The sequence below is a fragment of the Dromiciops gliroides genome, chromosome 1 (assembly GCF_019393635.1).
Source record: "Dromiciops gliroides isolate mDroGli1 chromosome 1, mDroGli1.pri, whole genome shotgun sequence".
Classification (NCBI taxonomy): domain Eukaryota; kingdom Metazoa; phylum Chordata; class Mammalia; order Microbiotheria; family Microbiotheriidae; genus Dromiciops; species Dromiciops gliroides.
Genome location: NC_057861.1, coordinates 6,130,547 through 6,152,004, shown reverse-complemented (window position 1 = coordinate 6,152,004; position 21,458 = coordinate 6,130,547). Strand labels below are relative to the sequence as shown.

Here is a 21,458-nt window from a genome sequence, read left to right as displayed (position 1 = left end):
AGCAGGCAGCCTGGGGTCACAGTGGGAATGGTGGGAGGAGTCTGGAGCCCAGTTCTGCCTTTATGTGACCTTGGTGGGGAAAATAGGAAGAAGGACCCTAACTCAGCCGCCTTCCTGTCTGTGAGGATCAGATCAGGCCGGGGATGAGAAAGCACTTTGTTCTGGGAAATAAAGTTTTGCACAAAGGATTTTTTTCCAAGCTCTCAGCCAAATGAGTTTTGAAAAAAAAAAAATGAAGTGCTATGGAAACTGATTGGAGAAAGTGATTTTCTGGCACTGAGAGGAGCATTAAGGGAGTTACACTGTCACAAGTGGAGGCCGAGCAGGGGACAAGGAGAGAGTGGGGCGGCTGGTGGAGGAGGAGCCATGAACCAGCCTGGCTTTGTGGGGAGGGAGCCCAAGTCTTCCAGTACACCCGCTGCAGAGCCTGCCATGCCTAGCTGGCTTCCTGTGTCGCCCATACCCGTCTGGGCCAGCCAGGCCCTCGAGTCTTGGTCAGATGCTCGTCAGCAGGGGGCCACCAGTGGTCTAGCATCAAATACCACCTTCTGTGGGAGGCTTTCCTTCCGAGGGAACCTTTGATAGAACCAGGGACTCACGTCTACCTTTGCAGCCCCATTGATGCCCTTTTCTGGACAGCCCAGGACTTTGCCAGTCCTGCCAGAGCTCCGACACAGACTTATTCTTACTAGCTGCCTCTCCCAGGAAGCCCTCCTGGCTTCCTCCCATGACCACTTGGTTTGTCCCTCAAATATGCACTGAAGGCCACAGGATGCAGACTTGGGAGCTCTTACAGTTGAAGCAACTGAGGCCCAGAGAATGGACCTGAGTTGCCTCAAACCCAACCTGCCGGACCCAGGGCTTGGGCTTTTCATCCTGTGGGTCTGGCTGGGATCTCATCTCCTTAGCCCTCACACGAGTCATTTGTGCAATGGCATTCTGGAGGGTCGTCCCATGCTGCTCACCCATCCACCCTCTGGTTCATTCTGTCCCCACTCTGGGGCATCTCGGAGACCGGCAGGAACCAGCCAGGCCAAGTGTGGGCTTCTGGGGGCCTGGGTTCTCACAGACCAGTTCTCCATCTGTGCTGACCCTCTGGGGAAGGGCTCAGCAGCCCAGGGGCCTGTTCAGAGGACTGGAATTACAGTGCTACACCAAAATCATTTGTTACCCCAGGACAAAGCACAATCTTCCTGGGGGACAAAGCCTCCCCCAGTCACCACTGGGTGGGAGAAGAGGGACAGGAGGATGGGAAGCAGCTGCTTCCCATAACACCAGGATGTCATCCTGCAGCCAACAGGACGATGGACAGGCCAGCTCCATATCTCTCGTCTGGGACGGACGTCAGTGGGAGAACACCTTCCATGGAGCCAGATGCCCATCCTTCTTAGGACCTGTTTTATTGGAGTAGCCTCAGGCAGGCCCTGACAAAAGCCTGGGGATGGCCTAGGGTGGGGGGCACCTTGGGAGGCAGGGCCTGCAACCAGGCCCACCCTCACAGCCTCAGAAACAAAGGGGCATCAGCAGTCCGCCAGCCTGCCCAGCACAGACACCACACCATCTGGCTTAGTTATAACAGCCTTTAATACTCATGATTAGCACAAGATTCATAACCATAAATTATGCACTTCTCTATCTCCAGGATATCCTATGTTAATGGTATAAGTGTGTTTGAAGAGGGGCACAAAACAACAACCCTGTTGGCATGTGACCTCCAGGTGACCCTGGTGCCCAGGCAGAGGCAGCCTTTGGGCACCAGGAGCTCTGGGGTCCCTAAGGCCTGTGTGACAGATGTGGCACCTTCTCGACCCACTGTCCCCTCCAGAAAATACGACTTGCTCATCCCGACACACCTCCAGAAATGATCTTTGCTCTCCTGAGTGAGGCCCCCAGGGGCTCCCTCCAGGTCTTCCTGCAGCCCTCAGACTTGGCATCCCCAGGCATTCACACACCACAACCAAGGCCGAGAAGGAACCAAGGCAGATAAGGCAGTGAGTGTCCCATGTCCCCAGGAAATGTGACAGAAACGAATTCTGAGCTCATCCACCCTGGGTGCGGCTTCACGCCCACAGAGCCGCTGCACCGGCCCCCTACCTCCTGGGGGTCCTGGGACCGTAAGGTGGGAAGGGGCCGCTGGCCTTCCCATTTTGGCTAGGTTGCTGCGGTCCCTGTAGGACAGGGCCAGGCACTGCAACAGTGACAGCTTGGGAACGGTCCCTGCGCAGAGGCAGTCTGAAGAGGGTCAGCACAAATAAATAGGCACCAAGGGCCTCTGGATGGCAGCACGCTCCTCAGAGGGGCCCCCAGGGGCCCCTTTACAAGTTGAAACTGTAAACAGGCGCCTGGGTGAATCCTGGAGCTGTGTATCCGTAAGAAAAATTGGATTGAGAAGCTCCAGGTGTGGGGCCTGCCGTCAGCATCAGCTGCTGGCCTAGAAGAGAGAGAGGGAGAAGGCGGGTGGTTCAGATGGGGAAGCCGCACACAAGCAGAGGCTGCTGGGTCTAGCCAGGGTACAGGAACAGCTCCCGGTGGGGGCCGTGGCAACCCTGGGGGGAGGGGGCTTCCATATGGCAGACGGGCCGAGGGCTCTGGAAGAGCCCCCGCCAGCTGTGGCATCTGGCTGGCAGCATGTCCCAAGAGGCTCTGCTGCCAAACTGGGCCTGGTCTCAATGGGCCTGTTAAGCCACTGTGAAAGCCGGTGCTTGGAAGCTCAGGGCAGTGGGGACACCTGCCAAGCCCCGGCTGTCCTGGGAGATGAGCTGCTTTCTTGCAATCAAAGCCAGTGCTGGGAATGTGGCACTTACTTAGGCGAATCAACTGTGTATCATTCGTGCCCATCAAAATCTAAAAAAATCAGATGCACATTTCAACGACCTTGTAGACGCTTGCACCCCCAGCACACTGGCAGCACCCCGGTCCCAGGCTCCATGCACACGCTGGCCTCCTAAGGCATTGGTTAGCATGTCGCGGGCAGAGCCCAAGGCTCCAGCTGCACCGGCTCAGCAGCAGCAAACATCAGAGACTGGGGGGAAGGGATGCTGCAGCAAGGGCCGGCAAGGAGAGCCAGGGCTCTGGCCTCAGGGCCAGTGCTGCCTGAGCTGGGCTCCTGTTCAGGGAAGCACTAGTCACAACTACAGGGCAGGCCGCACGGGCCAGTCTGCAGCAGCCGGCAGCTGGGAGCTCACATGTGCCCTGGGAAAACTCATTTGCTTCTTTCCTCCTCTGCTGGCAAGCCCGACACCCCCCCCACGCCCTCATTCTCATTTGACAGCACCCAGAAGCATCTAGGGCTGCAGCACAAGAAGCAAGCATTCGACTGCTTTCTAAAACAAGGGGGAGCCTCATCACCACCCCTGCCAACCTCACCTACCAAAAACGATGGGCGTGGGCTCCACGCCCTGCTCCTCGGCTTTCCTCAGGCTCTCCGAAGCGTCCAGCTTATCCACCTGGGAGGCAAGAGACAAGGACCAGGGTGAGTGAGCTGTGGGTGGGCCTGGGCCAGCACCACCGCACCCCGTCAGCCCCCTCTCCAAAGGTGGCGCGTCTGAAATTAGAGCCTGCAGGCCCCACACGCTGGGGGAGTGTGACCAACAGGCAGCTGGGTTTTCATTGCCAGGTTACTTAAGCCCAGGTTAGTGCAGAGGTCCCGACCCCACCACTGACAGTTCTCAAGGCCGTGGCTGCCACAGCTTTCTGGGGCCGTGTCCCTAAGTAATGAGGAGAGATGAGAACAGTCCAGGGTCAGACTTGTGCGTCCAGGCCGCAAACAAACCCAGGAGGCATGGGAATGCTCACACGAATTCCAAGAATGCGTCTCTGGGCATCAGGAGAATGTCCTTCCTTGGGAAGAAGGGAGGGAGCACACAAGTGCTTTCCGGTGCTGTGCCCCTACCCTATGACTTCTGCCAAAGGGCCAGGGTGTCCTCACTGTGGAGCGAGTCCTTCTAGGTCTCAGGAGGCCACTGTGGCCCCAAGCCCGTCCATTACCTTGCATACTTGGGCCAGTCCTGGGACAAGACAGACAAGGACCAGGCGAGGCTCCTCTGCCCTGTCTGCTAGGGCGCTCATTGTCTAGGCTCGCCCTCTCCCATGGCACAGAAGCCATCTCTGCCGCCAGGAGGCAGAGAACCCTGGGCCCCACCCCCCACCTTCCAAGCATTTAGTGAAAGCCATTGGGTCACTTCCCGTGCCTACCGGCACCAGGGCTCAGGATCTCCCAGACCCCACTTCCAGGATGGCTCCCACACTCTACCTCGGTGGAGGGAGGAGGAGACATTTACGGCTGTTTGAGGACTCCAATGGAGCATCACAGTGTCACTACAAGGGCAGCAGGCATTAGCTGGCATGGGCATAGAACAAGGAAGGAGAATGAGACGGCCCCACTGGCACCCTCCACCACACTGGCCCTGGCTGGCACAGGTCCCAGAGAAATGAGCTTGGGGGGTCTGCTCCAACCCTGCCAGCTCTTTGGTGTGAGACTGAGGCCCGAGGCCTGGCCAATTAATCATGAAGACAGGATTCAAACCCGGCTCCTTGGGCTTCCGATCAAGGATTCTCTGGGTGCTGCCTATGCTTGCGTCCAAGTGCCCAGAGCTCAAGGCTGACTGGAAAAAAAGGAACTTGGACACTCCTATCCAGGGAGGGGAGGGCGCAGGCCTGGCCTGCTTTCCACTGCCCTCTGGTGGCAGGGTGGCAGAAAGCCTCCTGTCACTCACTGCCTCTTCCTAAGGCCTCCTTCTCCCAAGCCCGCTCCCCTCCAGCCCATTACTGACTGGGGCAGGACTTCCCTAACAAGGTTAAAGACTCAGCTGGGGAAGCCTCTATGCTTTCTGCACCTGAATGACCACATTCCAACACATGCTCGTCCTTGGTCCAACTCATGGGGTTTGTGGGGACTGTCTTCCCAGGAAGCCCAATGACATCTGCTCTGGGAAGGGCAGAGAACATGGAACTGACCCAAGCCCAGAGCAGAGCCCTGTGTCCATTGGACCAAGGAGGCCATGAGACATGGTCATGAGAGAAGTGAGGATGCCCGAGGTGGGCACCAAGGGGCAGGTCCATGGGGGCCGCTCACCCCATTTGGAGCGGCACACTCTATCTGGAAAGGGGGCTGCCCCCCTGCATCGTGCTCACAGCAGCATTTTAATTGGTGGCCTAGAATGTGGTAGTGGTAGTGGCAGCCCCAGCAGGATGGCATGTCCTGCTGGGAAGTGGCCAGCAGAGGAGCAGAAAGGCTGGGGAACCCTGGGGCTGAGTACCTGCTCCCCCTCTGCAATAGATTCTGCCGAAGCTTTCTGCCTGAGTTCATTTCACGTTCTTGAAGAGAGTGACCACTACCTTGAGGCACAAAGAGTGCTGGGAGTCCCCAGAAAAGACATTGCTTTCATGTTACACAGACCCTTAGGAGACAGGACACTCAGGCCCTTCTACAGAAGCCATACTGCCTAGGGTTAATGCATGAACACGCAGTTAGTGCGGCCGGGGAAGGGTCTGTATCTACCCATCAGCAGGGAAAGGTCACTCCATGGTGCTCACTTGCAAACCCAACCAATGCCAAGGGCAAGTGGGGGGTCAGCTGTGTTGTCCCCACCCCCTCCCCCTCCTGCCATCATTGAGTCTTTGTTGTGAGAGTGAATTCAGCCCTCTTATAGAAGAGATGGGGGCCGTGGCCAGCCCCCAGCCCCCTTGGTGCACAAATCACATGCAGCTCATCTAAAAAATAGGGCCGATTCCTGCCCTATGTGTCTCATAAGGCTGTTGTAAGGAACAATGCCTGTGGCCTCCCCACACCCAGAGCGGCTGCCTCATCAGCCTCCGTCCCACCCTCTCTCCCAGTTCTAACACCTACTTGTCACATCAGAGGACACTGAGGTCACCAAGGGGGCAGACAGCAGGGCTTCTGTCTGGCCCCAGGTTCCCAGCCCCACCCTCTCTGGAGCTCTTCCCATCAGGCCCCATGTCCAGCATAGGCCATCAAAGCTGCATGAGGCTGTCAGCGTGACCTGTCGTCCTGAGCACCTCCCTGGAGGGTCAAAGCCTGGTCCTGGGCACGTGCTGAGTTAATGAGCTCTGTGTGCCCTCGGGGTGGGGGGGCCTTTTCAATGTGGAGTGGCCCCAATCAGTCCAGAGCAGCTTCCACTAAGAGCCTGGCTCAGAACACCCATGGGAAGCGCACGTGTAGACACCCACATGTTGCCCAATAGCTGGCACCCATTCTCTGAGAGTGTAAACACATAGGGGCCGATTGGATTTTCAGGTAATTCCTGCCAGGGGGTGGCCTTTCTCAAACAATGAGAAATGACAAAAGCCATCTACAGTGATGGCACAGCTGGCCTGGCAGCAGCAATTATCACTAGGCTTCTGAGACAGACTCCTAGGCATGTCTGCATGGATGGACAAGAGCAATGAGGAAAGTGAAAAGCAGAGACTGTCACCTTATTCAACAGCCCATCCACCTGCAAGAAAAGTCAAGAGTGTAGTATCTGAAGTCTCAGAGGACAAGGAAAATGAGCTACCCTGCGGGGGGGGGGGGACCAGCCACAAAGGAGCCCACAGCCCTAGCCCCAGCCGCCTTGTCAGGCAGTTCTGACCATCCCTATGAGCGCCGCCCCACCCCAGCTCATTCCTTGTCTTTCTATCCCTCTGGTTCAAAGACGGCTGGCTCCAATGTCTGGGGGTCACAGAAACCACACTTTGCTCATAAGATTAAGAAAAAGAACGGGGGACAGCCCATGCTGCACGTACAAAGGACTTCAATACGTGCTGAATTCTTGTTCCCTCTGAAGGCCACCATGCATGCCATGAAGTCTATAAGAGGGAGGGTAGTGGCCAAAATCCTCCTCTGCTCCAACCTTGCTCCAAATAATCAGTAAAGAACTGGGGGTGTGGATGACCCATCTCTCCAAGGTCTGGGGAATTAAGAAGAGCCCACCCGGCCCCAAGCAACCCCCCAGAGGTCAGAGGGATGCCCGCAAGATACACTTACCTTGCTAAGGTACTCCCTCATAAGCTGGATAAAATAGGGCATGGCCAAGTCCATGATGCCATGCCGCCAGGAGAGCTCAAGGACCACATCAGGGTGCAGCAGGTCGTAGCAGGTGAAGAGAGAGGCGGCAAAGCACTCCCGTTTGCCTTCCTCCAAGAACCACTGCAGCAGGCCCTCAGCCAGCTCGGCGTCCCTGGACTCGGCTGCATACTGCATGGCATCCTGCAGAGGGACAACTGGTGAGGAGGGGGCGAGGTGCCGGCCACCCTGGCAGCACGGGCACCACCTATGAGTGTGATCGTGCGCCAGAGAAAGTGCCTGGGCACCACAGAAAGCATAAGGAAAAGTGGAGAGAAGCCACCAATCACCCCTGCAAGAGACCCCCCAGGAATATGATCGCCACACTCCAGAGCTCCTGGGGCAAGGAGGAAAGGCTGCAAGCATCCAGAGAGAAACACTTCAGAAGCTGTGGAGCCAGGATCACCCCAGAGGCAGCAGCTTCTACATCAGAGGAGCAGAAGGCTTGGAATACAATATCCCAGAAGGCAAAGAGCTACGACTGCCATGAAGAATAACTGATCCAGCAAAACTGAGTATTCAGCAAAACTTCACAGGAAAGAAATGGACAGAGAACGAAATACAGGACTTTCGAGTATTCCTGAGGAAAAGATCAGAGCTGAACAGGGAATGTGACATTCAAACACAAGACTCGAGAGAATCACAAAAAGGTAAACATGGAAGAGAAATTACAAAGGTCTCAATGAGGTTAAACTGTTTACATTCCTATGTGGCAAGATGATACACGTAACTCCTAAGAACTTTACCATCATTAGGGCAATTAAAAGGAATTTACATGGACAGAAGTCATGGGTGTGAGTCAATGAGGTTGGGATGAGTTAGAAAAAAATGAAGGGGTGAGAAAGAGGGCTGCACTGGGTAAAGGGGCAAGAGAGAAGTAGAGTAGGGAGATTGTTCTCACATAAAAGAGACTTGTAATGAAGACCTTTCATTTGGAGGGGAAAATGGGGGAGGGCAATGCTTGAGCCTCACCCTCATCAGAAATGGTTCAAAAGAGAAGACTCTCACACACACACACACACACTCTCTCTCTCTCTCTCTCTCTCTCTCTCTCTCTCTATATATATATATATATATATATATATATATATATATACACACACACACACACACACACACACACATACACATAACCATCCATCCATATAGACTTATGTACTCACACCCAGTAGTGTATATAGTATAGAAATGCAACTATATTGGGATCAATAGGGAAATAGGAGAGTCAGAGGATAAGAGAAGGTGGGAGGCCGGCAGGAAGAGGGATAATAAAAGGAAGGAGAGATTAAGGGAAACAGCTGTTAGAAGCAAAATAAGCTTTTGAAAAGGGAAAGACAAAAGAGACTAAACAGAATAAAGTGGGTTGGAGGGTAATACACATTTGGTAATCATCACTGTGAATGTGAAGGGGATGAACTCACTCATAAAATGGAAGCAGAAGGCAGAATGGATGAAAACTATATGTTGTTTACAAGAGACACACTTGAAACAGAAAGTCACATGGAGTAAAAATAAAGGGCTGGAGCCATCTATTATGCAGCAGCTGAAGTGAAGAGGGCAGGAAGGCAATCATGACTTCAGACAAAGCAGAAGCAAAAATAGACTTCGTTAAGAGAGATAATCAGAAAAACAACATTTTGAGGGTGAGGGAGATGTGGGCATGGTTGCAGGCAGGAGATAAGTGGGGGGGCAGTCTGCCGGAGAAGCCAGGATGGAAGAGGGGGCGTCAATCAATGCTGGGGGACAGCATCTGAGAGACATGATGTGCAGAGGGAGGGAGAAGAGGGAGGTCTTAGGGAATGGCCTCAGTGTTTTTTCAGCAAACTACGAGGCCAGGTTCTGGGCTGAGAAGGGATGGAAAGGACCAGAAGAGATGCTGTGGAGGAAGTGAGGAGGGGAGCAAAAGGCTTGCTTTGCTGCTGTGAGGGCCCAGCTAAGACTCCATGATGTTCATTGGTGATGGACCCAGTTGGTATGTGAGTAAAAGCCAAGGCAACAGATTGTGGGGCTGGACAGGGCAAGAGCTAAGACCATTCCAACATCACTGTTGTGTGAAGACTTCAAGCGACTGAGCACGGGCCTGAAACTGAAGGGCTGGGGCTCTGCAGGCAGAAGCCTGGAGTGGAGAGGGTGGCCGTGTAATCCTGATGGGTGAGACAGGCTCTGGGGAGGCTAGCAGAGGCCACACCCCTGCCCTGGTCCCATCAGGCACGTGTATGTGTGTGTGGGGGGGGGGCGGGGGGGGCATTCTTACACACTGAGCTCCTTTTGTTCAAATATGAAGCTGCCGCAAACCAAGCGAGATAACAAACAGGCCTGAGGCACTCCCGGACCACCACCTCTCAGGGCGCTTTGTGAGGGGCTCCTGCCCAATGGGCACCAGGGAAGCTCTGCTTGCAGCTGCATTCCAGACCATTTTCAATGAGATGCTGCACTTAGATGCTCATGTCACTGCTTTGGCTGGCGCACGGTGACCACAGGGCGCTTCATTTGCAAGGTAACATTCAGTCTGTCAGGGTGAGTTGTGGCCTGCGTGGCATCGGTCTTAATGATTCCATCTAAAACCATACAAGAATGAAGCACCCCCACAGAGTGGCTCCTACGAGGAAGAGCCAGGGATGCTCAGTGGGGAGCTGCAGGGCTGAGCGTCTGGACAGCAAAGGCATTTTCAGGTGCTCAGTCCCGGCTGTATTCAGACAGCACAAAATACAAACCAGGCAAACCCTTCTCTTTCCCATCCCAGCTTTCCTTTAACAGTGAAAAGGAGATGTCTCTTAAGAAATACAGACATGGGACTGCCGGGGTGGAGGAAAGGCAGTGAGCTCTCGAACTCATGACATGATCTCTCCAAAACACATCCAAATAATGCCATAGGACAATGCCCAGAGCAGCAAAACTCACAGAAGAATGTGCTGAAATAATTTTTTTTTTAAAGTGAGACAATTGGGGTTAAGTGACTTGCCCAAGGTCACACAGCTAGTAAGTGTTAAGTGTCTGAGGCCAGATTTGAACTCAGGTCCTCCTGAATCCAGGGCCGGTGCTCTATCTATTGCGCCATCTAGCTGCCCTTGAAATCATCTTCTAACCAAGAACGGCTTGGAAGGTCAGAAGGAGGGAGTTGCTGTGCTGATACAGGAGTCGGCCCAACCTCACAGTCAGCCTGACACAGATCCAGTCCCAGGAAGGCCTCACCAGAGAAGGAGACCCCCAGAGCCTCTGAATCAGCTGAAGCACCAGTGTTGTCTGGAACTAAGCTCACAGTCTGGTGAGTGGGCTGAGCCCTGGGCAGGGGGGAGACTACAGGGGTCTCTGCTGGTGCTAAGGCAGAAATTGGATTCTACCCCCCTGCTGAGAACCAGGTGGTAGGCTCGAGTAGCAGTGGCCCAGGTGGGGGAGGGGCACAGGCTCGTTGGAGCTAACAACCACAACACACAAGGCTGGTTGATTGGCAAGTTGGTCTGGGGTCATCTAGGACCAGGGAACAGGCCAGGCTAGTGAAGAACCCGATTCTCCTTAAATCATACCACCTGGGACCTCCTGAAGCTTGGGATACTGCAGCCTGGAAACAGTGCCCCACTTTAAGGAGCTAAAAGTCAAGTAAAAGAAAGGCAAGATGAGCCAACAGAGAAAGGTGAGGACCATAGAAAGTTTCTTCAGTAACAAGGAAGACCAAGGGGCACCCTCAGAGCAAGATGTCAATATCAGGGTCCCTATATCTAAAGCTTCCCAGAAAAAAATATGAATTGGTCTCAGGCCAGAGAGATGCTCAAAAAGGACTTTGAAGATAAAGTTAGAGAGGTAGAGGAAAAAATGGAAAGAGAAATGAGGGTGATGCAGGAAAGACATGAGAAAAAAGTCAACAGCTTGAAAAGTCAAATTGCCCAAGTGGAAAAGGAGGTACAAAAGCTCTCTGATGAAAATAATTGCCTAAGAATTAGGATTGAACAAATGGAAGCCAGTGACTTTATGAGAAATCAAGACACAATAAAGCAAATCCAAATGAATAAAAAAATAGAGGGCAATGTGAAATATCTTCTGGGAAATCCTGCTGACCTGGAAAATAGGTCCAGGAGAGATCATTTGAAAATTATTGGTCTACCTGAAAACCATGATCAAGGAAAGAGCTTAGACACCATCTTACAAGATATTCTCAGGAAAAATTGCCCTGAAATTCTAAAGAAGAAGCTAAAATAGAAATTGAAAGAATCCACCCATCACCTCCAGAAAGAGATCCCAAAAAGAAAACTCCTAGGAATATTATAGCCAAATTCCAGAACTCTCGGGTCAAGGAGAAAATATTGCAAGCTGCCAAAAAGAAAGAATTCAAGTACCGTGGAGCCCCAGTCAGGATAGCACAAGATCTAGCAGCTTCTCCATTAAAGGACTAGAGGGCATGGAATATGATATTCCAAAGGGCAAAGGAAATGGGATTACAACCAAGAATCCCCTACCCAGCAAAACTCAGCATAATCTTTCAGTGGAAAAAATGGAACTTCAATGAAAAAGAAGACTTTCAGATATTTGTGATGAAAAGACCTGAACTGAATGGCAAATTTGACTTTCAAATACAAGACCCTAGAGAACCATAAAAAATTGGAGCTGGGGGACATACCTGGGGTCATACAGTGGGCGACTGTCTTGTGTCTGAGGCCAGGTTTTGGCTGGGATCCCCCTGGGTCCAGGGGGGATGCTTTGTCCACTGTGTCACCTAGCTAGGTGATGACATCTTTAGGGTTCAATTGAGGGGTGAAGGGAATGCACTGGGGGAGGGGGAAGGGCAGAGGTGAAATCCTACATGAAAGAAACAGGAAAAGGCTTATGGAGTGGGGGAAGAGATGGGAGAGGAGCAGGGCAGTAAATGAATTTTACACTCATCAGAAAAGGCTCAATGACCTAGGGACTAACAGACACACCCAACTGGGCAGAGTAATCTATTTAACCTGGGCAGTAAATGAGCCTAACACTCTTCAGAATTGGCTCAAAGACCTCAATCTCATTAGAATTGGTTCAAGGAGGGAATAATGTACACACTCAATCTCTCTAACCCTGCAGGAAAATAGTAGGGGAAGGGGATAAAGAGAGAGGGGCAAAAGAAGGAAGGGCAGAGGGGGGGAGGGGACAGAGAGAAGCAAATCCCTTTTGAAGAGTGACAGGATGAAAAAGATGGATAATAGAATAAATATCATGGGGAAGGGAATAGGATGGAAGGGAAACAGTTAACAATAGTAATCATGAAAAAGAGAAAAGGGGGAAAATTGTACAAAAAATATTTATAACAACTCTTGGTGGAGGCTAGGAATTGAGCATCAAGGGAATGTCCATCAATTGAGGAATGATGGAAAAAGCTGTGCTATATGATTGTAGTGAAATGGTCTTGTGCTACAGGAAATGACAAACAGGATGATTCCTGAAAAACCTGGAAAGACTAATGAACATCAATGTATAGTGAAGTGAGCAGAGCTGGGAGGACATTGTGCATAGTGACAGCAGTATTGTTCAAGAAGCAAATGTGAATGACTTAAGTAATCTCAGCAGTGCAATGATCCAAGACAATCCCAAGGAACTAATGAGGAAGCTTACTATGCACCCCCATAGAAAGAACTGACAAAAAGAACACCTGTGGATTGTACATATCTTGTGGAGGGGAGAGGAAAGGGAGGGAGGGAGGGAGAAAAATTTGGAACTTTAAATTTTATGAAAATGAGTGTTGAAAACTACCCTTACATGTAACTGGAAAAAATAATATGTTTGTTGCTAAAAAAAAAAAAACAACACCAAAAATCAAAACCAAACCAAAAGCAAACAGTGAAAGGGATGGGGGGGCGGGGGGCAGCTAGGTGGTGCAGTGGATAAAGCACCAGCTCTGGATTCAGGAGGATCTGAGTTAAAATCCAGCTTCAGATACTTGACACTTACTAGCGGTGTGACCTTGGGCAAGTCACTTAACCCTCACTGGCCAGCAAAAAACAAAAACAAAAGCAAACAGTGAAAGGGATGGCTCTGGCAGAAGAGCCTAGAGCAGATTCACCCAACAACAGTCAAACCTGCTCAGTCCACGTCAGCCCTTCATCCATCAGTGGTGTTGGAGTGGTTCACGAGGTCCAATGGATCCCACCTAACCCAATCTGGGCTGTAAGCCAAGGGGATGCTGAGAAATGGAGCCTATCACAGCATGATGAATGAGCCCCAGACAAGATATCACCAAGCAACTGCACCTCTCGCCCAGCAGTGAGTGCCTCGCCACCCCCTCTACCTTCTTTCTGAGCAGCCCTGCCCAGAAGGGTCATGTGGGCATAGGCAAAAGAAGTGGCCCTTATAAAACCAATTAGAGAGGGGCTCAGAAGGTGAGGCACCGACCTTGTAGAGATGGTCTTTCTTACAGAGCTCCACACTCTGTCTCCATCGGTTATTGCCTTTGTACAAGTAGGCTGCAATCCGCCTGAACTCCATCAGTTGGTGCCTCTCCAGCTGCTGGGCCAGGCTGATGTTGTCGAAGTTGTCATAAGCATCAATAGATGCTCTCAAGCCCTGGGGAAGGCAGACCTGGCAGATGAGCATTTTGGGACCCACAGACTACGATCAATCTTTTTTTTGGAGGTGACCCCCGGGGCCAATCGATCACTCAACACTTATTAGACCCCTTCCCGTGTGCCAGGCACGGTGCTAAGTGCTGGCCATGGGTGGGAGGAAGAAGCCGGGGCTGACACCAGCAGCCTGGAGAGTGTTACACCGAGTGTGCAACACCGAATGCTCCTTCTGTTCCTGAGGGGAGGAAGCCCACCAGCTCCCAGGGAAGCGTGCCGGTGCTTGTGAAAAGCAGCACTGGCTCTGTACTGAGAGCCCAGAGTCGCTTCAAGGCTGCAGGGCTCCAGAGGATTTCAGTGGCCCATTGACTCTGATGCTGGCCCAGGGCCAGCGGGGCCCCCAGTCACAGTAACAGGAGCCCTTGCCGCAGCCCCGGCCCCAGGATGCCGGCAACAAAGTACGGCACTCCCCTTCAGCTCAGAAACGAACCACCACAAACCAGTACCATACTGGGCTGCCACGGGCCTGTCAGCCACGTCAAAGGGGGAGGAGGACACGAAGGGGCGTTCTGGACCAGGGTTTTCTGCCAGCCAACTGACCTGGTAATCCTCTTCCTCAGTCAGCAGGTTGTTAAGAGCCTCGTTTACTCCCTTATTATTGTGATTCTGGACTGAGCGTAGGTAAGGTTTCACCAGAGGAAGCTGATTCACCTACCAGATGAGGGGGAAAAAGTCTGAAAAATCAAGTGATTGAGCTTAGAACCATCCCCCGCTGTGGAGCTGGCACCAGGACCCAGGCCAGGAGACCTTTGATTTGCAGGAGGTGGGCTATCTACCTCAACAGAAATCTCAGAGGAGGGGGCTTGAACTCCTTCTCACCTATAGCATTTCGATAACTGATATGCGATAACATACTGGCCTCGAGACAAGAGCATCAGTGAGATGTTGGGTAGGAGCCTTTAGGTACAAATACCCCCTTCTCCCCCAGCTCTCGTTCCTTGCTGGGTGAGAGAGCGCCCCCTTCAGGCTATTTCTCAGGGTAATTCTGTCCACAGGCTTTGGTACACTCACCTTTGAAAAAAAGCTGACAGTACGGGTATGATCCAGGCGGGGCGAGAGAACCAGCAGGAGGTCATTGATCAGGAGGGGTTTGTAATCCAAGTAAAAGCGGAGGGCTTTGTAGTACAGCTCCACGTTGGCCACCTGGGCAGGTCAGCGAGGCAAAGGTTAGTGTGGCTTTGAGGGCTAGGAGAGCGCAGCCAGGGCACAGCCAAGACCCAACAGAAACAAGGGGAGGATACAAAGGACTTCCATTTTTAAAACTGGAACTCGAACACGGAAGAAAAAAGGCTTCCCACATACCAAGTCTAACAAAAAGGACTGTATGGGAAACCACGACTCAGAAGCTTGTGTTTTTCAACTATGTAATCGAACACGTTACTTTTTTCCAAGTCTGGGCTTCTTTCTGAATAATCTTAGCCAACACATATTTATTAAATGCTTACTACGTCAAACGCTGGAGGCACGAAGAAAGGTTAGAGACAGTTCCTGCCCTCAAATAGTCCCCATCCTACTGGGGAAGATAACACGCAGACAGTGACATACACAAGACACACGGACGGGGGAAACCAGGGGGATCTCAGAGGGAAGGTGCTAGCAGTGGGGTCCAAAGGACAAGCCTCTGGCAGAAGAGGAAGGAGCCAGGGGAGCCAGGAGGCAGGAGGAGCGGTGCCTCTCTTCAATTTCTTTTTCTTTCTTCCCTCTTATGCATCACCATTCCCATCTTCCCTGCCAAAGTCCTGTCCCCACAAATGAAAGAAGAACCCTTGGAAAAAATAAGTAGAGGAGAGAAAAACATCCCCACCCGCGGGCCATGTCCAGAAGGCCGTATCTCTCCACCCTGCGAGTTGGGCGGCAGGAAACGGGCTTCCTCAGCCTCTAGAACTGCAGCCGCTCAGACGGGCCCTCTTGCCAATGCGGCTGTTAGTGTGCACAGGGTCGTTCTGGTTCTGCTCACGCCCCGCCCCAGCCAAGCCCTTCAGGAGGCTCTGGGGTTTGGCACACAAACACCCTTTGTCCAGCCATTCCTCCTGGGAAGGTGCTTCTTTCCTTCTCGGTTCTCTGCTTTTCTTATTTATCCTTTTAATCCCTGCTTCAGGCTTTAAACCTCAAGTGAGTCTGGCCTGCACTTACTGCCTCCTTGGCATGATGTGACCCTCTTCCTCCCCTACATCCTCGCCCCTTCTCTGACTCTGGTCTCTTTCTGTGTGTGTGTATGCGCACACACACGCAAACACGCACGTGCTCGTGTCTGACCCTTTTGTTATTTGGTGCAGAAGGCAGGCAGGCAGGCAGGATCTTCCACTGCTAGCTCCCCTCATACTGTGTTCCAAGTTTGTCTTGCTTTCACTCTCCTTCCAGCCCTGTTCCCGACTGTAAGAGTAAACAACTCTAACTGCCTGTCACAGTCTCATCCTGAACGTCCCACGGCATTGGAGGCCTCCTCACAGCGGGACATTCGGCCACCTCTAGGGCCTTCTCAACCCAGACTAAACCTCTGCAAGGCCTGCTCCCTGCCCCCACATTGGTGGGTCCCTTGGGGGCTTTGGCTTTAAGGAGTGGCCCCAGGCAGCCTTCATGAACCTTGCCCCAGCATCGGGTCCCATCATTCCTCTGGGTCAGTTGTCTTCCCCCACTAGAATATAAACTCCTCGAAGGCAGGCACGGCCCTTGTCCTGGTGTGCTCAGCACACTGCCTGCCACGTGCTTCATCAATGTTTCTCTCCTTCCTTTTGTCACCAGTCCTATTATCCAAGTCATTTTTGTCCCCTCTCCCTCCTTTCTCTGTTCGGCCCCCAAGCCCTGCATTTCTACCTTCAGAGCATGTCCTGAATACCCCCTTTCTCTCCTGTCACGTCCAGCGTCCTGGTGCAGGCCCTCACCACCTCATGCCTTGATCACTGCATTCTGAAGTGACTGTCCTAAAGTGTGGGTACTAAAGTGGGGTGCCACCTCACTACAGCATAAACTCCAGGGGCTCCCTATGGCCTCCACCATGTTCTCCCTGCTCTCGGGACCCCAGCCTCCCGGCTGTTCCACAGACACCCTCCGCCTCCCAACCACACACGTTATCAATGACCACTGCCAGGCCTCCCCAGTTAAAGCCCCTGCTTCCCCAAGAGCTCCGGAGCTTCTCTGGATGCAGCTCTTTGCGTGCCACCTCCTCCCCGAGGGCAGGGATGCCCCCTGGCCTTTCTCTGTCACCCTAGCACCTGGCACAGAGGAGGGGCCAACCCTCTCTACTTGGGCCCTCTTCCTCCCCGTCTTTGAACCTGAGGACAGACACAGGTTTCCACTTCTCGGGGCACCACCAGGATCCAGGTAATTGCGCCTCTGCAGCTTTCTCAGACCTCCCACTCAGCTCAGGTGCTTCCCTTGGGAACGTGTTACAGCCCCGAGTGCCCCAGGGATGCCCAGTGTGGCAGGGCATGTTCTTCCGGGCTCGAAGCTGCCTCCGTCTCTTCCTTTTGGAGCTCTCCATCTCACGTCCCCTCTTGTGGGCAGCACCCAGACTCTCCCTGTCTGGCTCTGGCTTCCTCTTACCCACACTAGGACTCTCTGGATGCTGCCACCTTCCCCCTTAGGATGCAAGTTCCTTGTGAGCAGGCATTGCCTTACAATCGGCTCCCAGATGCTCCCCACAGGAAACACTTAATAAATGTTCTGTTGTCATGACTTCCCCGCTTCTCTGCCCAGCCTTGGTCAGACACCCTGCTCCACCTCTCAAAGGCTGCCTTGCACAGAAGCTCAGAGGTCGGGTCTTTGGGGCCCTCTGAGTCCTCGGGTGCCCAGGCAGAGTGAGGTCCATAGGACTGGTCACCGACACTTCCCATTATCTCCTGTAAGAGCGCACTGCTCGGGGCAGCTAGGTGGCGCAGTGGATAGAGCACCAGTCCTGGAGCCAGGAGGACCAGAGTTCAAATTTGACCTCAGACACTTGACACTTACTAGCTGTGTGACTCTGGGCAAGTCACTTAACCCCAATTGCCTCACCAAAAAAAAAAAAAAATAGTATTAAGAGTGCACTGCTCTCAGAGGCCACAGGACCCCCAGCCAGGCTCTGGCTCTTTTTTCTGGTGCTACAGCAGCTCTTACACTAGGCCTCATTTCCCACTGTCCAAGGGCCTCCTCTCGGATGTTTTATGAAGCTCTGGGATGGACAAGGTCGGTTGCAGTGGTTTTTCACTCGACTTCTTGATCTCATTTGATCTGGGATGTTTTTTTATTTCTGTTGTAGCCACTGTGGGATAGCGGAGCTGCCTCCTCCGTTCAGACACCCCCTTGGCCACCACCAAGTCACTGTGAGTTATGTTCATGAAAAAGAGACCTCCGTGCTGGGCACACGGCCAGCTGTTAGGGCTTGTGGAGTTGTGGCGAATGCCCAACTGGCAGGAACTCAGCACCTCAGGACCACGACTCAGGCAGGTGATGGCGAGAACAGGAGCAGGGCTTTGCCATTTATGAACTGAATGTAGAGTTCAGCCCACCCCATTCATCTCAACCAGGTCTATTAGCTTCATGAAAGACTCAAGGGGACCAAAGCACTGCCTTTGTAGGTGGATTTTTAACTTACAGGTGGGAAACAAGGATGATCAGGAAAAAAGCCACCCGTGAGTAACCCTACAATACAAAAGTGAACCAAAGCCAAAGACAGATCTCCAAGAACTGGCTGGAATATTTGCCTTTTATCACTTCTCCATCCCAAAGTACAGCATTCTGGTGCAGGAGATGGAGCGAGGTGGGCCCTCCTCAGCTGGATTTGGGACAGAAAGAATGGCAATGACCCAAAGAAGCAGATCTGGCTAAGGATCCTCAGTGCAGGGCCTGGAAGATGCTTGTCTCCATGCCGTTATAGCAAAGCTGTAGATGAAATGCAACTCCCCCCTCCCCCCCAGCAAAACAGAGAGGACTGATGCACTCAGTGCTGATTCAAACATACTTTTTTTTTCTTGTTTCTTCTTTTGGGGGGAGGGAGAGGGTGGAACATGGTTAATGTTGAAGTTACATAGCTTCATGTTTGTGACGGGTGTGTGCTTCTAAGCCTTCTCAATGGAGAGGGAAAGGAGGATATTTGGAACTCAAAATAAAATGAAAAAATAATAATGTGGTCAAAGGTTTCTCAAATGTGCAGGTGCTATGAAGCTGGAAGGGATTCCTAAGACTATCAGGATTCCACACTAGCTTGTCAGGCTACGACACCAGGCTAAATCTAGTAAGATGAAAGTCACATGTGGGTTCAAGAAGATCGGCGTCCCAGGGATGAGACAGAAGGCCCAGGGGTAGACAAGAATCTGAAAACTCTGGGAGTTGGAGTGAACTAAGAGAAGATGTGGCAGCAAAAGGCCCCTGGGCTCTGCAGAGGAATGGTCCCCCAGTGCAGGGGTGGGACAAGTCCCACGGGCCTCTGTCATGGTCAGAGCTCAAGTGGAACGCTGTGTTCAGCTCGGGGGGCATCCACTGAGAATGGCCGTGCTAAGCAGGGGGCAGGGCCAGGAGGGGGAAGGCCCAAGCCATCAGGTCACAAAAGGCTCATCTCCACAAAATGAAGGATTTAAGTCGGGGCCTGTTTTTGTAAGCCTTTACTTAAAAACAAACTGTTCTTAGCTCCAGGGCTGCACCCAAACAGGCAGTGGCCTAGTCCTGGGGCGGGTTAATGACAGGTTCTTCAAGCCTCTGAAAAGGGACAGACTGGCTGTGCGCCCCCGCCCCGCCCACTCTGCTCCCAAGCAGAATATAAATTGCTGCGGCCAGAGCCTCTGAATTCTCAGCCTTTCAAGCAAGCCTGGCACATCGGAATGTTACGTGATGTGTTTGTGAACTGAACTGAATTCTACTTGGCCTCAAAGAACAAAACCAAGAGCAGTGGGTGACAGCTGCAGGCTGGCAAAGATGGGAGCACCTCTCAACACTGAGAAGCTACAGAAAAAGGGGCACAGGCTGTGGGGGGAGGGCAGGTCCCTGAGCCGAGCGCTGGTGGGTGAGAAGCTCTCTGGGACCCCTTTCAGCTCGAGGGACGGCATCCTATTGGTGTCAGAACCAGGCCGCCGTGCGGGGCGGGCGCACATTACCTTGGTGATGATGTCCTTGAACTGCCCTTCTTTCCAGGCCTCTGTGGGGTGGGCCATCACGGTGGCGACGGCATTGTCATACTCCTCGTACTTGTCATAGAGGAAGACGAGTTCAGCCCAGAGGTGAGCCTGCTCTGCGGCTCTCAGGACCTGTCGGGGAGGGCATGCAGAGCAAGGATCGGGGTGAAGCCCCAGGCCAGGAAGCTGTGCCCACTCCCAGCCCCCACCGCTGGTGCAGCCTCACCTTGGGAATGTTGACTCTGGACCAGAAAAGATCCAGGTGTTCCCTCATCTTCTGTGGCTTGAATTTGGAATACAGGATAGCGAGCTCTGTGAACATCCCCATGTGGGCCCGCTCCAGACCCAGAGCGGCCTCCAGCAGGGCCAGCACTTCTTCAAAATAGCCGCGATCCTGGGGTGAAAGAATAAGGACACCCTTAGGATGGTGAATTGAAATCTGCGAGAAGCCGCTTCACAGCAAACACACTTCTACACACAGCGAGAACAATCTGAGAAGAGGCTGGTGACCCTGGGTCCCAGTGCCGGCTCTGTCACCAGGCAGGGGGCAGGGCTGGGACTCTCCCATCTGATCCTGATGTGGTAGTCCTTGGTACCCCCAGCTCTGTCAATGGACTCCCCTCACTTTCCTGTGGAGAATTCCTCTCAAGATAATTCTCTGACATCTTTTAAATAAAATCCAAGCACAGGGGCAGCTAGGTGGCTCAGTGGATAGAGCACCGACCCTGAATTCAGGAGGGCCCGAGTTCAAATCTGGCCTCAGACACTTAACACTTACTAGCTGTGTGACCCTGGGCAAGTCACTTAACCCCAATTGCCTCACTTAAAAAAAAAAAACAACAAAACAAAACAAAACAAAAAAAACCCAAGCACAAGCACAAGCAGTGGTGGGGCCGGATGTGGGGCCAACCAGACACCAGCCAGAGAAATCTTCACCCATCAATGGGTAAACTCTGGAGGAAGGAGACCAATAAAAAGCAGCGGCAATAAGGGCTGGTGTCACCTGATGCTAGTTTGGCTCAACACGGGCAAACTCCAACAGACCAAAGTAGGAAAGAGCGTGGGTTCTACCATGCCCGGGAATTGGAGTGAACGTGAGGGAAGAGGAAGGCGGCTGCAGAATCTGGCCTCTCATGCAGCGTCTGCTGAGCTTCCTTCATCGATCTAACTCGGCTGTTGGGGAAAACTCCTGCCTAGGGATGTCTTCACAAGGCAGAGGCGGGCAAAGCCCACCCTTCACCCGGGCACACCCACCCTTGGAGCTGGGGACCCGCTGAGGACAATGAAAATCACTGGTACTAATGGTGTGCTTTAAAGTCTGTGACTCCTTTTAGGGAAATACATCTCTAAGAAACAAAGCACAGATCAAACCCTTTGTACAAAAGTGCTCAGAGTCACTAATTGTAAGGGAATGAACCAAGTGATGATTAGTGACACTTGTAAGTCTATGAAATCCTGTTCCATGAAAAAGGACACAGACAGAAATGAAAACACCCCGAGGCTCTAGAGGGTCCCAGCTCCTACATGGTGTTGGCACCAAGAGCCCCAGGGCGCCTACTTCTGTCTGTGCTGGAGGAAGGGAGGGGGCCACGGCTTCTGCTGCCCTCACGCAGCAGCTCTGGCCCTTTGGGCTGCCTGGGGGAGCTCACTGAGGTTTGCTGCTTCCGTTCATAATGCAAAGAAATAGTTCTAGTTAGAGGTGTGGGAAAATCAAGGTGTAATTTT

At 52.6% G+C, this 21,458-nt stretch overlaps 1 protein-coding gene across 4 annotated transcripts in view; it reads right to left on the bottom strand.

The window, feature by feature from the left end:
* Positions 1-1,566: 1,566 nt before the first annotated feature.
* CLTCL1 (clathrin heavy chain like 1) overlaps positions 1,567-21,458 on the bottom strand; it is an 81,674-nt gene continuing 61,782 nt past the window's right edge. The window contains exons 25-34 of one of the 4 annotated variants that reach the window (XM_044003687.1): positions 19,960-20,127; positions 19,716-19,865; positions 14,659-14,790; positions 14,188-14,298; positions 13,421-13,591; positions 6,986-7,207; positions 6,435-6,455; positions 3,371-3,446; positions 2,805-2,844; positions 1,567-2,431 (exon numbers count right to left, since the gene is read on the bottom strand). In XM_044003687.1, the coding sequence (XP_043859622.1) occupies positions 2,825-2,844; positions 3,371-3,446; positions 6,435-6,455; positions 6,986-7,207; positions 13,421-13,591; positions 14,188-14,298; positions 14,659-14,790; positions 19,716-19,865; positions 19,960-20,127 (1,071 nt within the window). In that variant the 3' untranslated portion in view covers positions 1,567-2,431; positions 2,805-2,824. The remainder of the gene's footprint in view (positions 2,432-2,804; positions 2,845-3,370; positions 3,447-6,434; positions 6,456-6,985; positions 7,208-13,420; positions 13,592-14,187; positions 14,299-14,658; positions 14,791-19,715; positions 19,866-19,959; positions 20,128-21,458) is intronic. The other 3 variants (XM_044003670.1, XM_044003696.1, XM_044003677.1) reach the window with 3 other exon arrangements.